This window comes from Pseudonaja textilis, chromosome 4, assembly GCF_049901715.1.
Source record: "Pseudonaja textilis isolate UNSWEBS1 chromosome 4, rPseTex1.2, whole genome shotgun sequence".
Lineage (NCBI taxonomy): Eukaryota > Metazoa > Chordata > Lepidosauria > Squamata > Elapidae > Pseudonaja > Pseudonaja textilis.
This window is the reverse complement of record NC_141993.1, coordinates 25,447,708-25,464,752: the sequence shown is the minus strand read 5'-3', so window position 1 is coordinate 25,464,752 and position 17,045 is coordinate 25,447,708. Positions and strand designations below refer to the sequence as shown.

The window sequence follows — 17,045 nt, the reverse complement described above, 5'->3', positions numbered from 1 at the left end:
TCTGAAACTCTTTAGGCTCCTTCCAGAGAATTTCCTTCTTGGCTTTGGCTTCTCTTCTCTTCTTGACAATGTCCACAGTATGTTCTGACATCTAGACTGGATTCTTCAGTTTCCTGCTTTGGCACTCCAGGCCATAAACTCCGCCTACATTCTCTACTTACTATTCTCCCAACCACAAGCAGCACATCTGTTCTGTTGAATTCTGATTTGATTTAACCACTTGGTAATCTTCTCATTTTCTGCAGCAATAGCTGGAGTCTAATGTTGGACAACTGCCATATTACAGAGGTTAGATATTATTTAAACATTGATTACATTTTTGCCAAGTATGGTCTTTGCTACTAATAAATCTCCCAAATCAGTAGATATTAGCAGGCACAACCATGCACAACAAAATAATCTTGAAACCATTATAAAGCTGGTAAGTTGCATAAAACAAAGTACTTGCAGAAAAAGGAATAAGTAATAAGATTTCTTTTTTGTCCAAACTATTGACTTGTACAAATTCCCAGAGAAAGAAGCAAAAGGGGCCATAGTGGTGCAGTGGTTAGAAGGCACTATTGCAGGCAAACACTGCTCACAGCCAGGAGTTCGATTCTGACCAGCTCAAGGTTGATTCAGCCTTCCATTCTTCTGTGATCAATCAAATGAGGATGCAGATAGTTGGGGGCTATACGCTGACACTGTGTAAACCACGGAGCCTGCAATACTGCGTTCTTGCCTCTGTGCCACCACAGCTCCTACTCCCACTTCTATTTTCAGCAGTTGTCATCCAAATATATTCATGAAAAGAATATCCTGGAGATAATGCTCAGCTCTAGCCTGTGGTACTTGGAGAAGATTGTAGCAACAACTTTGGAAATGAATCACAGCTTTAAGAGCCATTTTGGCTATTAGCTATCACGCTCCAAGGTAAGAAATAAAATAAAAGCTAGAGTATTTACTATAGCTTAATTACATTCATTTTTATACAAAAAGTTGCTTAGTTTATTTTAAATCTTGTGTAAGAAATGTGGTGTTAGTAATGTGAAGATGCATAATTTAAAAATATTAAAACTACTTTTTCGTTGTGCCAAAGTGACTTGTTTTTAATCAAATAACAAATCCAATTTGTTATTATTAAACATTCAATCGTCTTGTTTAAATTGGAATTACAAACACGTAATAGCCAAATCTATCAATCTGGTATCATATACATGCAATTTAAAACTTACAGTTAGTCCATTAAATTTAGATAAATTTAAAATGGTAAGATAGCAGTCTTTGCATTCTTATACAATCAATTCTGTTCAGTTGTAAAAATCTGGAATATTTAACACTGGAAACCCTGTAAAAATAAACCTTTATCTGTAAATGGTATTATCAAAAACATATTGGCCCGTGGGCAATTATTTACATGATCTTAAATTAATAATTTACTCTGAAAAGGAAAACCAAAATAATATTTAATCTATCTTTAAAACATTATTTGTTTCAATTTGTCTCAGATAAATAACAGCTACAGTTTGTTATTAACTGAAAATGGGCTTAACTGATCATGCAGATTACAATTTTTATATTGCACTTAGCAGTGGAATATACTGTATATGAACTATATCAATTGTGAGCAATAATAATTTACTCTGAACCTCATCCCTGTAGTGCAAACAATTTGAGGTGATAAGAGATTAATTCTTGATCGTTGTCTCTCTTAGATTAGATGACTGTATAGCATCAGATATTTGATAGTTCTGACAGGGTCTATCAAATATTGCAAAGATTAAGACTTTTATACAAAATTTCTATAAGGAAGACTAAACATATTTCTATACAGAAAAAAGAATGCACTCCTTATAAAACAACAACGTTCACGCAGTTCTAAGTAAGACTATCACAGTATTGAGAGATTGAAACATAAGAAGCTTTAAAGGCACAGAAGAAAGCAGGTGCTACATCCGCTATGCTTATTAAAAGTTGTCTTATTCTAAACCAAAGCCTTCTGCATTTGAGATCCCAATTGTCAACTTCTGCTTCAGTTCCTTTTTCGTCTTGTATGGAGGCAGGCAGAGCTGGTTGAAGCAAGTATGGGCAATAGGTAACCTAAAATAAGCAAAAGAAGGTATGCATATTAAATAAGAAATAATTTAGATGACTATATTAAAACATGGCTCTAATCCAGCATGGAACATGCACAAATATGTATGCTATACTGCAAATAAGATGGCTCTATATTCATTTGAATTCAAAGTGACCCCCTCCATTACAACAAAGGAAGAATGTTCGAAGAATAGAGAAGTAGAATTTCTTTACCAGCAATCGATAGCTTTGAAGTGTACAATGTTTAGCAGTTCAGTATAATTTTACTTCAACCCATCTGAAACCAGGGAGTAGTTAAATATTATGATGGATCCCCTAATCGTGGTCAATTGCATTGGTGAGCAAAGGACAAGATGTGCATGATTTCATCAATATGCGGTCCTGAAACTTTTAGACTTGCATCAGGCAGATACCTGTAGAAGCGTAATCATGCCATTTATGGGGTAACCTGCCCATGTCAACATTTTGGCATCGTCACATTTGCCGAGATGCTGCTGACCCTATTTTTGATTTTGTGGTGGAGAAAAAGGGGGATGGCAATCTCAATCTGCTTTTGTGGAAGGACTGAGTAGGAAAGAGGAGTAGAATGGATTGGGTCCTGGTCCTGGAACGTTCTTTTTGCTTTCATTTATTTTTAGTGAATTCCTGACAGTTTTGTAAATTGACCTGTCGCCTGGGCCATTTAAAGAAGCAACCATCTACTTTTAGATGTCCAGATGGGAGGTAAGCAAGCAACAGTTTCAATGACTCTCTCCCTGGCTTACATGCATTAATTCGATTCTGTAATGTCTGATTACAAGCCAGAACAATAACAGTATAAGCCAACGTTTTTACCAGTTTGTGGATGCTTCACTCTTTGAAATTTTAAAACTGAGGTCTCCCATTCCTCCTACGGGGACTCTGTCACTTCCTGTAGCAAAATGAAGGAGCTTTTTCTGAAGTTCAAGAGGAAATTCGAGTACTACTTCCCAGAAATTCCTAAATTTCATATAAAACAGTGTTAGTTTCAACTCAAAATCAGTTTCTATATTTTCGATTAAAGAGTAAAAAAAAAAAAATACCGGATAGTAAGATCAGTTTTCTGATAGCCATCATACTGTGTGTGTTTCTGGAGAGCATGCATATCCAACTCAGGACTTCCACATACCAGAATTTCAACTTCTTCAGGACGAAGCAGCTGCAAAATAAAATGAATTGTATAAATTGGTAAATATTTTTCCTTTGTAGTTTTTGAGGTTTCTTAATCTTTCATTTCAGGCTTAACAAAAGGAAACATTATAGGGAAAATGAGGAAAATATAGATATCAGCAAAAATTATTATTAAATTAAGGTTCAGGCTAAATATAAAATTTCATAACACTGGATATAAAGCCAGGTTAAATGAATAAAATAATTATTAATTAAACAAAGATACAAATATTTGTCAAATTCAAAGTTGCTTATAATCAAAATTTCTTCAGTGCAATCTTACCAGTAGCTTTACACTCCAGTATGCTAGATTAAACTAATTTAATTACACTCACTGCTAAAGACTTAAATACAATCTTACATTTCTTGGTTATATAAATAGATTATAATTATTAATCACCAATTTGTGTTTTTTTTTGGTAATTGTTCTGGTTAGCACAAGAGTAAGTAACATCTACACTGAAAAAAAGTCATACTTTACAAAATGACAAGCTCCCCGTAAACATATCTTTCTTACAGCAGTAATTTAACCAGGATTTCCTAAACTGAACATTCAGTTACGAACTACTGTATACTAACTTCCCCTTCTGTCAGAACTTCAGAACCAGATTAAGTACCCTCAGGGAGGGGGGTGTCCTTTGTAATGTTGAATGGTCACTAAGTCAAGGACTATATGTACGCATAGGTATTCTCCAAAGTATACAGCCTTCTACCTTTCTGTTCAATATTTTTTTATTCTTACCATCAATGCATAGGAAGCACAGACACTGTGAAATCCATAATAAAATGCAGCAAACTGTTTGTAGATTGATTTATTGAGAAGAAAGTCTACATAGAGCTGCACATACTCTGAAAAAGAAATAGATTTTCTTTTAGCCGCTATTAATCCCAGGTGTTTACTGCAGTGGATTTGAAACTCTAATAATCAGTACTTAAAATTAATGCATTGTTATCAGATTTAATTTTGAAAACAGCTCAAATTAATTCAAATGATTTCTATATATTATACTATACCTTTTCTATTTTCATTGGTAACTGGTATTTTATCACCACCAGGTTTTAAATCATAACACTTTATGACACCAAATTCCTCTTGAAAAACCTGATAAGACAAGATATTCTAGTGAGATGCAGTGACAGACTAAGATTGGAATACCTCATTGGAAATTAAATCTGCTAATTATTATGGCCAATATTATTTTTCCCCTCACAATGTTGCTGGGAGGTTAAAAGCAGAGGACACCAAGCATAGTGTCTCTTGAGCTTCTTAAGAAAAAGTGAGATATAAATGTAATACAGGTAGTCCTCGATTTACAACCAGAACTGAGTCTCCAAATTTCCATTGCTAAGCATGATAGTTATTAAGTGAGTTTTGCCCCATTTTACAACCTTTCTTGCCATAGTTATGTGAATCTCTCCAGTTGTTAAGTTAGTGACACGTTAAGTGAATCTGGCTTCCCCGCTGATCTTCCTGGTCAGAAGGTTGCAAAAGGGGATCAGGTGACCCAAGGGCACTGGAACCATTATAAATACATGCATGTTGCCAAACACCCACATTTTGATCACATGATCACAGAGATGGTACCACGATCAGAAGTGTGACAAACAGTCGTAAGTCACTTTTTCAATGCCATTGTAACTTCAAGTACCCACTAATGGAATGGTTGTAAGTCAAGGACCACTTGTACCTACCTACAAAAAAAAAATTGTTACTCAGAATTTCTGTCAGAATATGATCTGCCTTTTAGTCAGATCATATGAGATTCGGTAAATGTGTACATTTCTATTAATTCTAAGAGAAATTAAAACTCATTTACACATAAACAAGATGTTCCTTGACTGTAGCTCTAATTATTTTTCAGTTCTTAAAATGGTATTTGCACTAACATTTCATGAAAAAGGTGTTCTGAGCTGTGCATGGACATTAAGTAGAGGCAAAAATGCCTTTCAAGAGCTTAGTGAAAGATGGAATGATTAAAAACTCAATGCAGCCAACCAGACAGAAATAAATTCTGAAATCACGAAATAATTTTGGCTGACTTGCTGAACTAGTTCCTAGCTACAATGAAGAAAGGATAAAACAAGAAAGCAAGAAGCTGAAAAGAAAGATTAATAGCCAAAATATTCTAAATAATTGTAGTGAATTGTTTAGGAAGATGGAAAAAATTAGATTTGGATAATATAGAATTTTGGACAATGGGAGTATATTTGAATGACAGTTTTCAATTCCCATCTTTGTTCTTAAGCTAATTAAATGCTGCTGTTGTCAGAAATGATAGAGAAATATTTTCCAAAACAACAATATAATTTACAATAATGTATAATGGAGGGAACAATTTAATGGGTCCCAGAATTTAGCAAGGGGGCTAGATTAGATAATATATAATTATATAGTTATAACCAGTTCCAACTCAAACATTCTGATTTAACTAGGATACCTGGAAGGTTGAATAAAAGTCTTCTTCAACATTCCCTTCATAGGATAGCAGCTCATTTAATCCATGAGCTAACTCCTGTAGGAAAAGTTTTTGAAAATTAAAATATACAGAATGTCCTTTCTTTCCTTATCAATCTTAGAAATGTTATGTAGGAGATCACCAGAGTAGCCACAAGCATTTCATATTAGATACCAAACGACACTCTTACTGCAGCAAATATGATTTACATAGCTGCTTTTCCTTTTGAAATGGGTTAATGAAGGCCATCCATTTTTACTTTCTGAATCAATGTTTTTTAAAAGTTAAAAAAAATAGAAACTTACTGTATATTTAGTGTTTCCTACACAACTAGTACTATATAGAGAAAATGAGATAATATCCATTGTTTGATGGTATGAAAGGCATCATCGCAGGATGTAAGCTGTTCCAAGTAAAACTGCATAAAACATCTCGCCTATTTCTCCCTGAGAAGGACTTGGCTGGTAGGTAAAAATGCCAAATCCAGTCTAAACATCTGGCTGGTGATGTGATGAACCATAATGTATTAAATTTAGCTCCCAGCGACTCTGGGAGGTTTTGGACATCAACCCATGCACATACAGGTGAAACTCGAAAAATTAGAATATCGTGCAAAAGTTCATTTATTTCAGTAATGCAACTTAAAAGGTGAAACTAATATATGAGATAGACTCATCTCAATTATGACAAATCATGGCTTGACCTATCTTGCTTTGCATGTAATGAGTCTATCTCATATATTAGGTTCACCTTTTAAGTTGCATTACTGAAATAAATGAACTTTTGCACAACTCTAATTTTTCAAGTTTCACCTGTAGTTTCCTTGATCATCATAGGGGGATAAAAAATTCCCAATGAAAATACCTCTGTTCCAAATTACCTGCTTAAATTCATTTCCATTGTTTTATTTTTTAAAATGAACTCTCTCTAAAGTCCTTATTTTAATAACAAATGCTTCTTTGAGGATACAAGATCTGGGCTGCACAAATTCCTGATAACCACTAGACATCATCAAAGAGATACAGAAAACTAAACTTTACTGCCGTGTATTGACCATCAAGGTTATTGCAGTCCAGACCTAATTGCTTTCATATATCATTAGACTAGGATTTCTCCTATGAAGCTTTAAAAATGCAGCATTTTTATTAAAATCAAGAATGGTTAATTAATTTGTTTGGCACACCGTATTTAAATGCTGCCATCCCACAATTTAAAGAATGCTAGGCTATAGATCTAGACTGCTTTAGACCGAGACTGCCATTTGATGAAATTAAGAAATGAGTGTATTCTATATCTGATTGCTGCCATTTAGTGATTGTTCGGAGTTTTGTAGCACATAATTGCTAGCTCTAAACATTTTCTGTAAATACAGTAGTGGAGTGGACCACTGGCAACCCTTTCATTCCGAATCATCCTAATTGCATATTATGTGCTCAATGACAAATGTTTTTTTTTCTGTGGTGGATGATAAAGCCTCTTGGAGAGGATTACTAAATGTTGTTTCTGATACCTAAAATACTGAAAGTAGATCTTAGGTATTTGTTCAGTTCCTCCAAAAACAAAAATGGTTAGATTTTGTGACATTACCTTAAGAAAGATTTTATGTTGAAACTATACATGTACATGGCAATCAGAGTGGACTCTTTTATGGCCACATTTCTTTAATGCTGTTTTTATATTGTTACTTATATGTGATCAGCAATTTAGAATACTGTGTTTTGACAATTTAGTAGGCAATTAAAATGACCACTGTATAGTCCTGGGGGTACCAGATTTCTTGAGTTTATTCAGAGCCAGTGCAACTGATTACCAAAGGAGGCCCCCTAATCTGTAAGAGTAGAATTACGTATCTCCTATTACTGAAGGTGCTCATAGTTCCTCCCCAGGAATTGGGCTGAAAGGGAAAAAGCCCATATTTTTATTATCATAACATATGATTAGTTCAATTTCTGCAAAATATCAGATGATTACTTACATGTGTGAAAGAGCTATCATCAACTGAGCATCACAGAATTTTAAATTGCCTGACACTTCCTCAACATGAAAAAAATAGTTTAGAATTGTGACTTGTTCATGGTTCAGTTGCAAATATTGTATACTGGTAATTATTTGAAGACATTTCTAGATAAAATATGTGTCATGAGGGATCCTTGATGGTCTCTGAGCTTGCTTGTTTTCTTGCAGACATTTCATTACCCAAACCATCATCAGTGTTAGTGAGGAGTATGGTTTGCTGTCAGTTTATATTCTGGTGACTAGTCCTGTGTTCTGGAGATTCTTTGGTTGGGCTGTTTGCTGTTGGCTTCTTTGACAGTTTCTTGATTAGGGTATTGTTTACTTGATTGTTGGTCTGATGTTAACTTTTAAGTTAATCTATGTGACCTGGGTGCTGATTGCTGGTGCAGAGGTGTTGGGTCTTTTTGTTCCTTTTTGGGCTGGGTGTGGGTGACAGCCTCTTTTGTAAATTCTATAGATCTTGTTAGAGCTGTGGTGGTGCAGTGGTTACAGTGCAGTACTGAAGGCAACTTTTGCTGCCTGCCTGAGATTTTGCAATTCGAATCTCACCAGGCTCAAGGTTGACTCAGCCTTTCATCCTTCCAAAGTGGGTAAAATGAGGACCCAGATTGTTGGGGGCAATATGCAGGACTCTGTAATCTGCTTGGAGAGGGCTGTAAAGCACTGTGAAGCAGTATATAAGTCTAAGTGATATTGCTATTAATGTCGATATGTCTATTGATGGCTGATTTGCTAGAGTGCCAGGCTACTAGAAATTGCCTGGTATTTTTGGTCTTAGCTTGTTCTAGGATGGTCACATTTTCCCAAGTGAAACTATGGTTAAGTCTGTCTATATGTTGTGAGATTAAAGATTTTTTTGTCTTCTGACTGCTAGCTGATGTTCGTGGATGTGTTCTGCCAGTCTTCTGGCTGTTTATCCTATGTAGTAGTTGTTGCAATCCTTACATTGTATGTTGTACATGATTTGTTTCTTCTGGCGTTGTTGGGTTTTTGGTCTGCTTAGGATATTTTGAAGGGCTTCAGTTGGCGTGTATGCTATGTTGATACCAGGAAGTTGTAGTAGGCTATTGGTGGTTTCTGAGATATTCTTGATATGTGGCAGTGTAATTCTATTTAAGGGTTTGTGTTAGTTGTGCTGTGTTCGATTGAGTGATCAAGGACTTTTTGATAAAGTTGCATGGGTATCTGTTTTATTGGAATATGTTGTATAGATGCTCTATTTCCTTTTCATGCGGTTCCGGATTGTTGCAGTGTGTTTAGACTTGTCTAAATAAAGTCCTTACGCAACTTCTCTTGTGGGAGGTTGGGTTGTTTTAGTAGTGGAGCACCTGGTTAGTATGGGTTTTTCTGTAGACTTGTGCTTCTAGTTTGCCTTTGTAGTCTCTGCTGATCAGGATGTCCAGGAGGGGTAGTGAGTTGTTGTTTTCTTCTTCTCTAGTAAATTGGATTCCTTTAAAAATGTTATTGGTGGTTCTGCGGGTGTTCTCTAATTTTGTTATGGTGAAGGTGTCATGTACATATCTGATCGATATTTTCAGTTGTATTTGAGGAAGTGCTATGGCTTAAATGTTGCATGGCAACCTTTGCTATAAGTCCCGAAAGAGGTGATCCCATAGGTGTCCCTTACATTTGTTGATAAATATGTCCATCAAATTGGATGTAGGTAGTTAGGTAATGTAATTGGGTAATGAAACGTCTGCAAGAAAACAAGCAAAGCTCAGAGAGCACCAAGGACCTCTCATGTCAGCCTTGAGCTATAAATATTCTCCTTTATAAATATGTGTCAGTTATGAACATTAGGGTAATTGTTCATGTGAATGGTATTTGAGAACAATGTATCCTAAAGTAACTTACAACCGAGTTTGTTTTTCAAAGATTGCGTTTGTGCTTATTTACAATAGTGCTATATTTGTTAAAATGAATAATTTTAATCATGCACCAGAAATAGAAATGGCTATTTGATTTAGAACTAAAAACTTTGCAGATATGGCTAACAATATACATAACATATATAACAAGTATAACACCAACACACACAGTAAACAAAGCAGAGGTAAAACATTAACTGTTATGACTGATGCAAAATATATGCTATTTCTGGGCTTTATGGTGTTATAATAATGTATGAATCTACTCATGATAAATGGGAATTTTATAAAGTACAAATAGTATTTTCTGCTCTATAAACACAATCTGAAATTATGCACTCAAACCACCAACATTGTACTGAAAAAAAGAGTTGACATTTCAAAATAACTCTTATACCTACCGGCATAACCCGACACAGGTCATCAATAGTAACATTACCAATTCCTACAGGTGTATTCAGGTCACATGGTACAATAGGAGGACTAAGTAATTTTTTGTAGCAGCACAGTGGAAATCGAATATCCAGTGTGATACTATTATAGACAGCTAGTCCCATAAGCTGGATGATAAATGTTAAGTTTAAAATCAAACTCTCATTGTAGGGCATACTATCAGTTTTGCTAATGTTCTAATGACTTAATACACATATTAAACAGGGGTGATAAAAATATTACATATTTAGAATACTGACACTGCATCTAAACGTGATATAATTTCTATAACAAATAATCCACCAACAAGCTTATTTGTAGACCATGGAATTCTATCGTAGCATAGTAATTATTTTCAAAAAATAATCCCAGAAGGCAACAAGACATTTCCAAAATGTTGCCAAAAATACCATAGATCCTGATTCCTTATTATATAAGCAAACAAGGTATGTGTATAACATATCATCTGTGTATAATGTACCAAATAGAAAATTGGTGCATTTCATGGAAGTACTAGGGATACGTTTATAGCTGCAACAATATTCCGTGTCTATTCTAATATATTGTATTTCCATAATAAACATTGTGTAAAATTATTTAACTATGAGTTTGTAAAATGGCAACCTACCAACCCATCATCTTGTAACCATCTTAAGATGGAAACAGGAACATTTCTTTAAAAAAAAAAATCTATTCCAGATTTTTTTCTTAATTGAAATTCCAGAGAAATAGTCATGTTCAGTACAAAAAAAATTACAGAGATGTTAACATAAACAAAATTATTGTATGATACAACTATTTTTTATGATGAGCCACTTCAGATATTCAGATATTATTAGATATTCTGACCACAAAAGTTATACATAATAACAAAAGCTGTATTTCAGATTCTGAAGATTCTTATTAAAATTGCAGTCATTCACTGAAAATATAATAACTGCAAAATGGCTGAAAACAGAGTAAATAAAGCTTAAAATGTAAATGGAATAAAGAAACTATAAATAAAGCTGAAAAATGTGCTCATTCATACATGCCCTGGTCATCTCGCGTTTGGACTACTGCAATGTGCTCTACATGGGATTATCCTTGAAGAGCATTAAAAAAAGCTGTAAGTGCCACAGAATGCAATTGCGTAGTTTTAGGAGCCCCTTGGATGGTCCATGTAACACCAATGTTGCACAAACTGCATTGGTTGCCAATTTGCTTCCACGTCTAATTCAAGGTGTGGGTTCTTACCTTTAAACCCCGAGGATCCGTCTCACCCCAATGAGCCTGCTTTGGCAGAAGGAACATGCTATGGACCCAGTCAGGAGAGGAATTTCAGTTAGTGGGGTCTAGAAAAAAGAGCCTTTTCTGCCGTGGTTCCCGCCCTCTGGAACACTGTGCTGCTTGAGGTGAGATATGCCCCCACCCTCTTGCCTTCAGAAAAGGCCTGAAAACCTAGATCTGCTGATTGGCTTGGGGCCCACTCTGGAGGTGGTTAAGAAAAAGTTCTCACTTCCACCCTGTTTATGTATTTTTTTTTCTTATCCAGTTTTTTGTTAACTTTTAATGATTGATGTTTTCAATGTTTAACATTCTAATTGTTTTGTATTGCTGTTTTATGATGTGGTAAGCTGCCCAGAGTTGCTTGACAATGAGATGGGCAGCATAAACATGTAACAAATAGATAAAATTTGTGAAAGATACCTTTTCAAGCAGTTGATGGGATTCTTTAATTGATCAGTGGTTGGAAAATAAAGATAAGTAACTGTTTTAGGATATTGACATGCTCCAAAATAATTCTATTAAAGATTATCTGCTTACGCGGATAGGCATTTTTATGGGAGAAAAAATTACTCATAATTAGAATATTAAAAAAAAAATACTTTGTAAATGCAGATATATAATCTATGGGCCAGTTTGGTATAGTGATTAAAACATTAGAAACAGGGAGACTGTGAGTTCTAGTCCCACTTTAGGCACAGCTGCACGACTTTGAACCAGTCACATCTCTTCTAAAAAAGGCAATGGCAAAACCATTTCTGAAAATGCTACCAAGAAAACTGCAGAGCCTTGTCCAGACACTTTCCAGGAGCCAAGATTGACTCAAAGGCACACACAAACACACGTGTAATCTATTACACTTAAACAACTGCTTTAAAAATACATTTTGGCTATTATATTGACATATCAGCATTATAACCATCCACATTTAAATTTTATTCAAAAAAATTCCTCCTCAGTGAGGTTTTATTTTTTGTGATCAAGTTCAGTCCCCATCATTACAAGTCAATATGTGGCACTGAAGAGGGTAGCCTCCTTTTTTGTATGTGAAATAATATTTTTTTAAAATGAGATTTAAACATATGATACTTATTTTTGCACTCTTAGAGATATTTCAAGCAAAGATATAACTAAAGGTAGGGCTCATTGAGCGACTGCCTCGTTTAAAAAAATAAAAAATACATTAAAAATGCAAAGAATCTTGTTAGGGGTATCAGCTGTGTATACAGCACCTTCTAGTGGACAGAAAAGGATACAGCTCCAACCAATCGGAATTCAGAGTAATTATCACAGTTCAAACTACTAAACCAATGACATTGAGAATCTTTGTGGTATGTAAACATCCCTGTAAGAGAGAATGCATGTTTTAAAAATAAAATTCTATTATTTTTCTCAAAAGTTACTGTGAACTATGTCTACAATTTTCATTCTCATCTCTCAAAGATGTTCAAGCATTACAGCAAGAGAATAATTAATCTATTCACAAATTGCATTTTATTGGTTTTATTTCAAATACTGAAATATAACAACTGGAAGGTCAGATGGAGAAAATAAAACATATTCCAATTTCATTTTTATTTAAGAGTTTATATCAGTTTTGTAAAATAGTTAACAAAACAATTGAAATGTAACATTAATATTTAATATATAAAATATAGTTTATATATTTCCTTAAATGTAAAGCATAACATGATGATTATAGGTATAGTGATAACAATGTTTTAAAACATTTCAAAGAAGAATTACCCATTAATACTATTTCATACTTTAGATACCCGCACCTGAATTTCTTAATTTCTTTTAGCTTGCATATTAATTGAGGAGAGATTAGTTCAATTAGATCTCTACTCAGGAAGAGAATTTGATATCCTTTATATGACACTAAAAGGCTCTGTTATTTGGAGAATATATGACAAGCCTACTACAAATGATCCAAGTGTGCAATAGATTGACAAGCTATTATGTGACCTAAAGGTCTTTGTTTAAAACTTCATCACAAACGAACAAGTTTGGATTCATTAATTTTCATCTTACTTGGTTAAATATTAAGTAGAACTTAAAAACTCACCATAGTCTGGCTGAAAAATTTGCCTAATTAGAAGAAGAAACCATTCTTTTGTTAGGCCACCCATGTCAAGACCAGCTTCTCCTACAAATGTAACTTTTAATTTCTTTTTTAAATCTGCTCGCTTCCTTGTGAGCTATTAAAAACAAAATGGTGAACATTTAAATTTTATCATGTTATAAAATGAAAGAAGATACTAATGCTATCTGAACATTATTTTGGAGAACAGGGAATATAAATGCAACATTTATAATACAAACTAACACTCAAATGTAAAGAAAAGCAAATTTCTGTCTTAGAAGGTTCAACTATTAGGTGTCTCATTAACCTTTCTACACACTTTCTATTTCCATTAGTAGAAATAACAGTTTTACTTTGTTCAGCACAGGTCATATATCACCTCTTTTACATAAATTGTAAAAAATATGCAGAGAAACTGGAATAGATGTTTAATAGATTGAAAAGTAAGCCTTACAAAGAGAATAATGGAATAGGGTATGTTTAACTTTTGAGAAAAGATAACATGGGTATATATGCGCTCATCAAGTACTTGAACAAATATAATGCAAAAAAAAAGCTTGTTCTCTATTATTTCGTGTACGTGACATAATATTATTGGAAGGCAGTTTTTGACTGAATTTTAAGATAAAAATCCTAATAAAGAAAGTGATTGAAAGAGCACTCCAGGAACAATTCCCAGGAAAGGTAATGATTTCCCCTACCTTGGATCTGCTCAACCAGAGGCTAGACAGCCATTTCCTGAGGATGCTTTAATTTGGAACTCTGCATTTGGAGAGTTGCGATCCTGAAGTGTCCTTTGTGTTCTATGACCTTGTGATTTAGATGGTCTCTTCTCCATCATTTACTTTCTGTCCAGGGGTGGGATTCTACTAGTTCTGTCTGGCTCTGTAGAACTGGTAGCTCTGAAGAGCAGCAGACATAGAACCGGTTCTATGTCTGCTGCTGTTTTGGCCCACCCGCCTGCCCAGGCTCTTACCTGACCATTATTTCCTGATTTTTCAACCTCAGCTGCTGTGCAAGGCACAGCTGCAGTGGAAAAAGCAGGAAAAAAGTGCCTTTTCAAATGCTGCTTCCCTGCATGCAGCGCTGCTCAGCTGTCCAGGCAGCAAGCTGATAAAGATTTACACATGCGCGCAGCGTGCAGGGAAGCACATTGTAAATCACCGAACCGGTAGTTAACCCTGTCAGATCCCACCCATTTCTGTCCTCAAATGCCAGAAATAAAGATTTCTGGACTTACCACAGCATAGTTGATCATTATATCTGAATGAGGAACTGTGGACAAATCAAAATGATTTATGACTTGGATATGGCATATATCTGAAGTCATATATATATGGCATATATATGAATCTGAACCCATCAGACTGTTTCTTTGAACAGTTTTTACAGAAACCGTTTTGCATACCTCATCCAATGAATCACTAACTAGGTGCATTCTTCTCACTTTCACATTTAGGAATAGCATATTCATATCAGGTCTCTGCCTCCGAGACACTTTATCGACAAGGCTTTGCTGTTCCAAATCCAAAGAGGTTGTGGAAGGAAAAAAATAATGATCATATATTGCCCTCTATGAATTATGAAAAATACTATGATACTGTAAACTAATTTTTACAACCTAAACATCTAATATTAATGCCAATTATATATGTTTCTACCTGACTTTAATTATGGATTGTTAATATTCTATCAAATCTATATAGTTAACAAAATATAAAGAAAAGATATATCAAATGCAATGTTAAGTTCAGTGATAGGATTTGATTGGAATAATTTTCTATATAGAAATGTAAGTATTGCCAAATAACTATAAATGTTGGCATTCAGTGACATAGGCATCGTTCTTCTGTGGATAGTTTTGACAGCGATTATAGTACTGATACAGAAATTAAAAATATGCTCCACACTTAGCTTTCAGAATTTGCTAGAAATTAACTCCTCCTTACAATCCTTATGACCACATATCTTATAATGCACCGTAGGAAAGAGGGACACTGAAGTGAAGAATAGTTACATCTATCTGTACATGTAAAAGTACAATTCTAGCAAATGTAACATCATCCCACCCTGGCATTTAAAAAGAACATAATCCTTTACAGTTTGTTCCATAATTGTTTTAGATAAATATATTTCCTCTTTGATATCACAAGTGTTTCATCATACTTGTTGGCTTTAGTAGGAATAAGGTCAGCAAATAAGCAGCAGATATTATTTCAAATTGCAAGACACCTAGAAGAGTTCCCACCCTTTATACAGAGAGTAAACCATTCAAAATACATTTTTGTAGATAATGATTTATTAAATGTATATGTTGCCCAACTCAGAGTGACTCTGCAGTTAACTTAAAGCATAACTTAAGCTGTATCATATCAGAAGTTTAAATATACTTAGAAAGAAGAGACTAAATACAAAGTATCTAAAATGGCATTTCAATTTTAATACATAATTTATTTAATAAATAATGCTTACCCGTGCAATATTTATCATTTGTTGTTCTGAATCCTTTTGAATTATAACTTTTTTTGCTGCTATAGAAATAATGAATGGATATTGACAGAAGGAAAACCTAAATGACAAAATATTACATGTTTGTGTATCTATTTATATTGAAAGAAACTAATGGAAATAATATATAAAGACAATAAATGGAATTACTGTAGGTAAATATAGGTAATCCTCAACTTATGATTACAATTGTTAATTGATTCTGTCCCCAAGCAAGATAGTTAAGTGAGTTTTGCCCCATTTTATGACATTTATTCCCATAGCTGTTAAGTGAATCACTGCAGTTGTTCCGTTAGTAGCATAGTTGTTTTAAATTGAACCTGGCTTGCCCATTGATTTTGTATGTCGGAAGGTCACAAAAGGTGATCACATGACCTTGGTACACTGCAACTATCATAAATATGAGTTAGTTGCCAAGCATCAAAATTTTGATCATGTGACTATGGGGATGCTACAATGGTCGTAAGTGTGAAAAACAATCATGTCACTTTTTTCAGCGCCATTGTAACTGTTTACATTGTTCATTACAAATGAACTGTAGTTTGAAGATTTTAAGTTGAGGATTACCCTTGTTAAAAAGGTAACTTACAAAAGAAGTTAACTGCTTAGCAGTTCATAACGCATACATGTTTAGCTAATTCAAGGGACACAAATTTCCAATGCTGTATTTACTGAGAGAAGTAGTATTTCATTTCATTTTCATAGGAAATCTTTTTATTGCTATTCCTCTACAGCTTATTTCTCTGCCTATTTATCTTCATTTGCACTTTGGAAACTTGAAATAACGCTAGTTAGAGGCAAGTTACTTGTATCCTATTGAAAAACCACTGAAACGTGCTAAAAGCCATGAAGAAAAAAATGGATATCTGGGGAATCTCTATAAGTTTACCTATGAGCCAAAGAAACACTTAATAATTATGAAAGAGATCCAGGCAATCTTTGTCCCCCTCCTCTTACAGAACATAACTGCACAAATTATACAAAAAATAAAATCTCCCTTAAATGAATATTGATATTCTGGACAACTAAGATGAAAAATAATGATTAAACCAGTTTTTCTCCAGCAAAAAAATTATATCACCAGATAAAAACTGAATGTACCAATTATCACATTAAATAAGAAGAAAATCTACGCACCAATTCTACCCG

At 34.2% G+C, this 17,045-nt stretch overlaps 1 protein-coding gene across 2 annotated transcripts in view; it reads right to left on the bottom strand.

Annotated features, from left to right (window-relative positions):
- Nucleotides 1-1,060: 1,060 nt before the first annotated feature.
- HECTD2 (HECT domain E3 ubiquitin protein ligase 2) overlaps nt 1,061-17,045 on the bottom strand; it is a 43,135-nt gene continuing 27,150 nt past the window's right edge. For both annotated transcript variants that reach the window (XM_026710569.2, XM_087932415.1), the window contains exons 11-21: nt 15,861-15,957; nt 14,797-14,904; nt 13,371-13,503; nt 12,559-12,647; nt 10,006-10,164; nt 5,703-5,777; nt 4,279-4,366; nt 4,007-4,113; nt 3,138-3,253; nt 2,911-3,054; nt 1,061-2,079 (exon numbers count right to left, since the gene is read on the bottom strand). In XM_026710569.2, the coding sequence (XP_026566354.1) occupies nt 1,959-2,079; nt 2,911-3,054; nt 3,138-3,253; nt 4,007-4,113; nt 4,279-4,366; nt 5,703-5,777; nt 10,006-10,164; nt 12,559-12,647; nt 13,371-13,503; nt 14,797-14,904; nt 15,861-15,957 (1,237 nt within the window). In that variant the 3' untranslated portion in view covers nt 1,061-1,958. The remainder of the gene's footprint in view (nt 2,080-2,910; nt 3,055-3,137; nt 3,254-4,006; nt 4,114-4,278; nt 4,367-5,702; nt 5,778-10,005; nt 10,165-12,558; nt 12,648-13,370; nt 13,504-14,796; nt 14,905-15,860; nt 15,958-17,045) is intronic.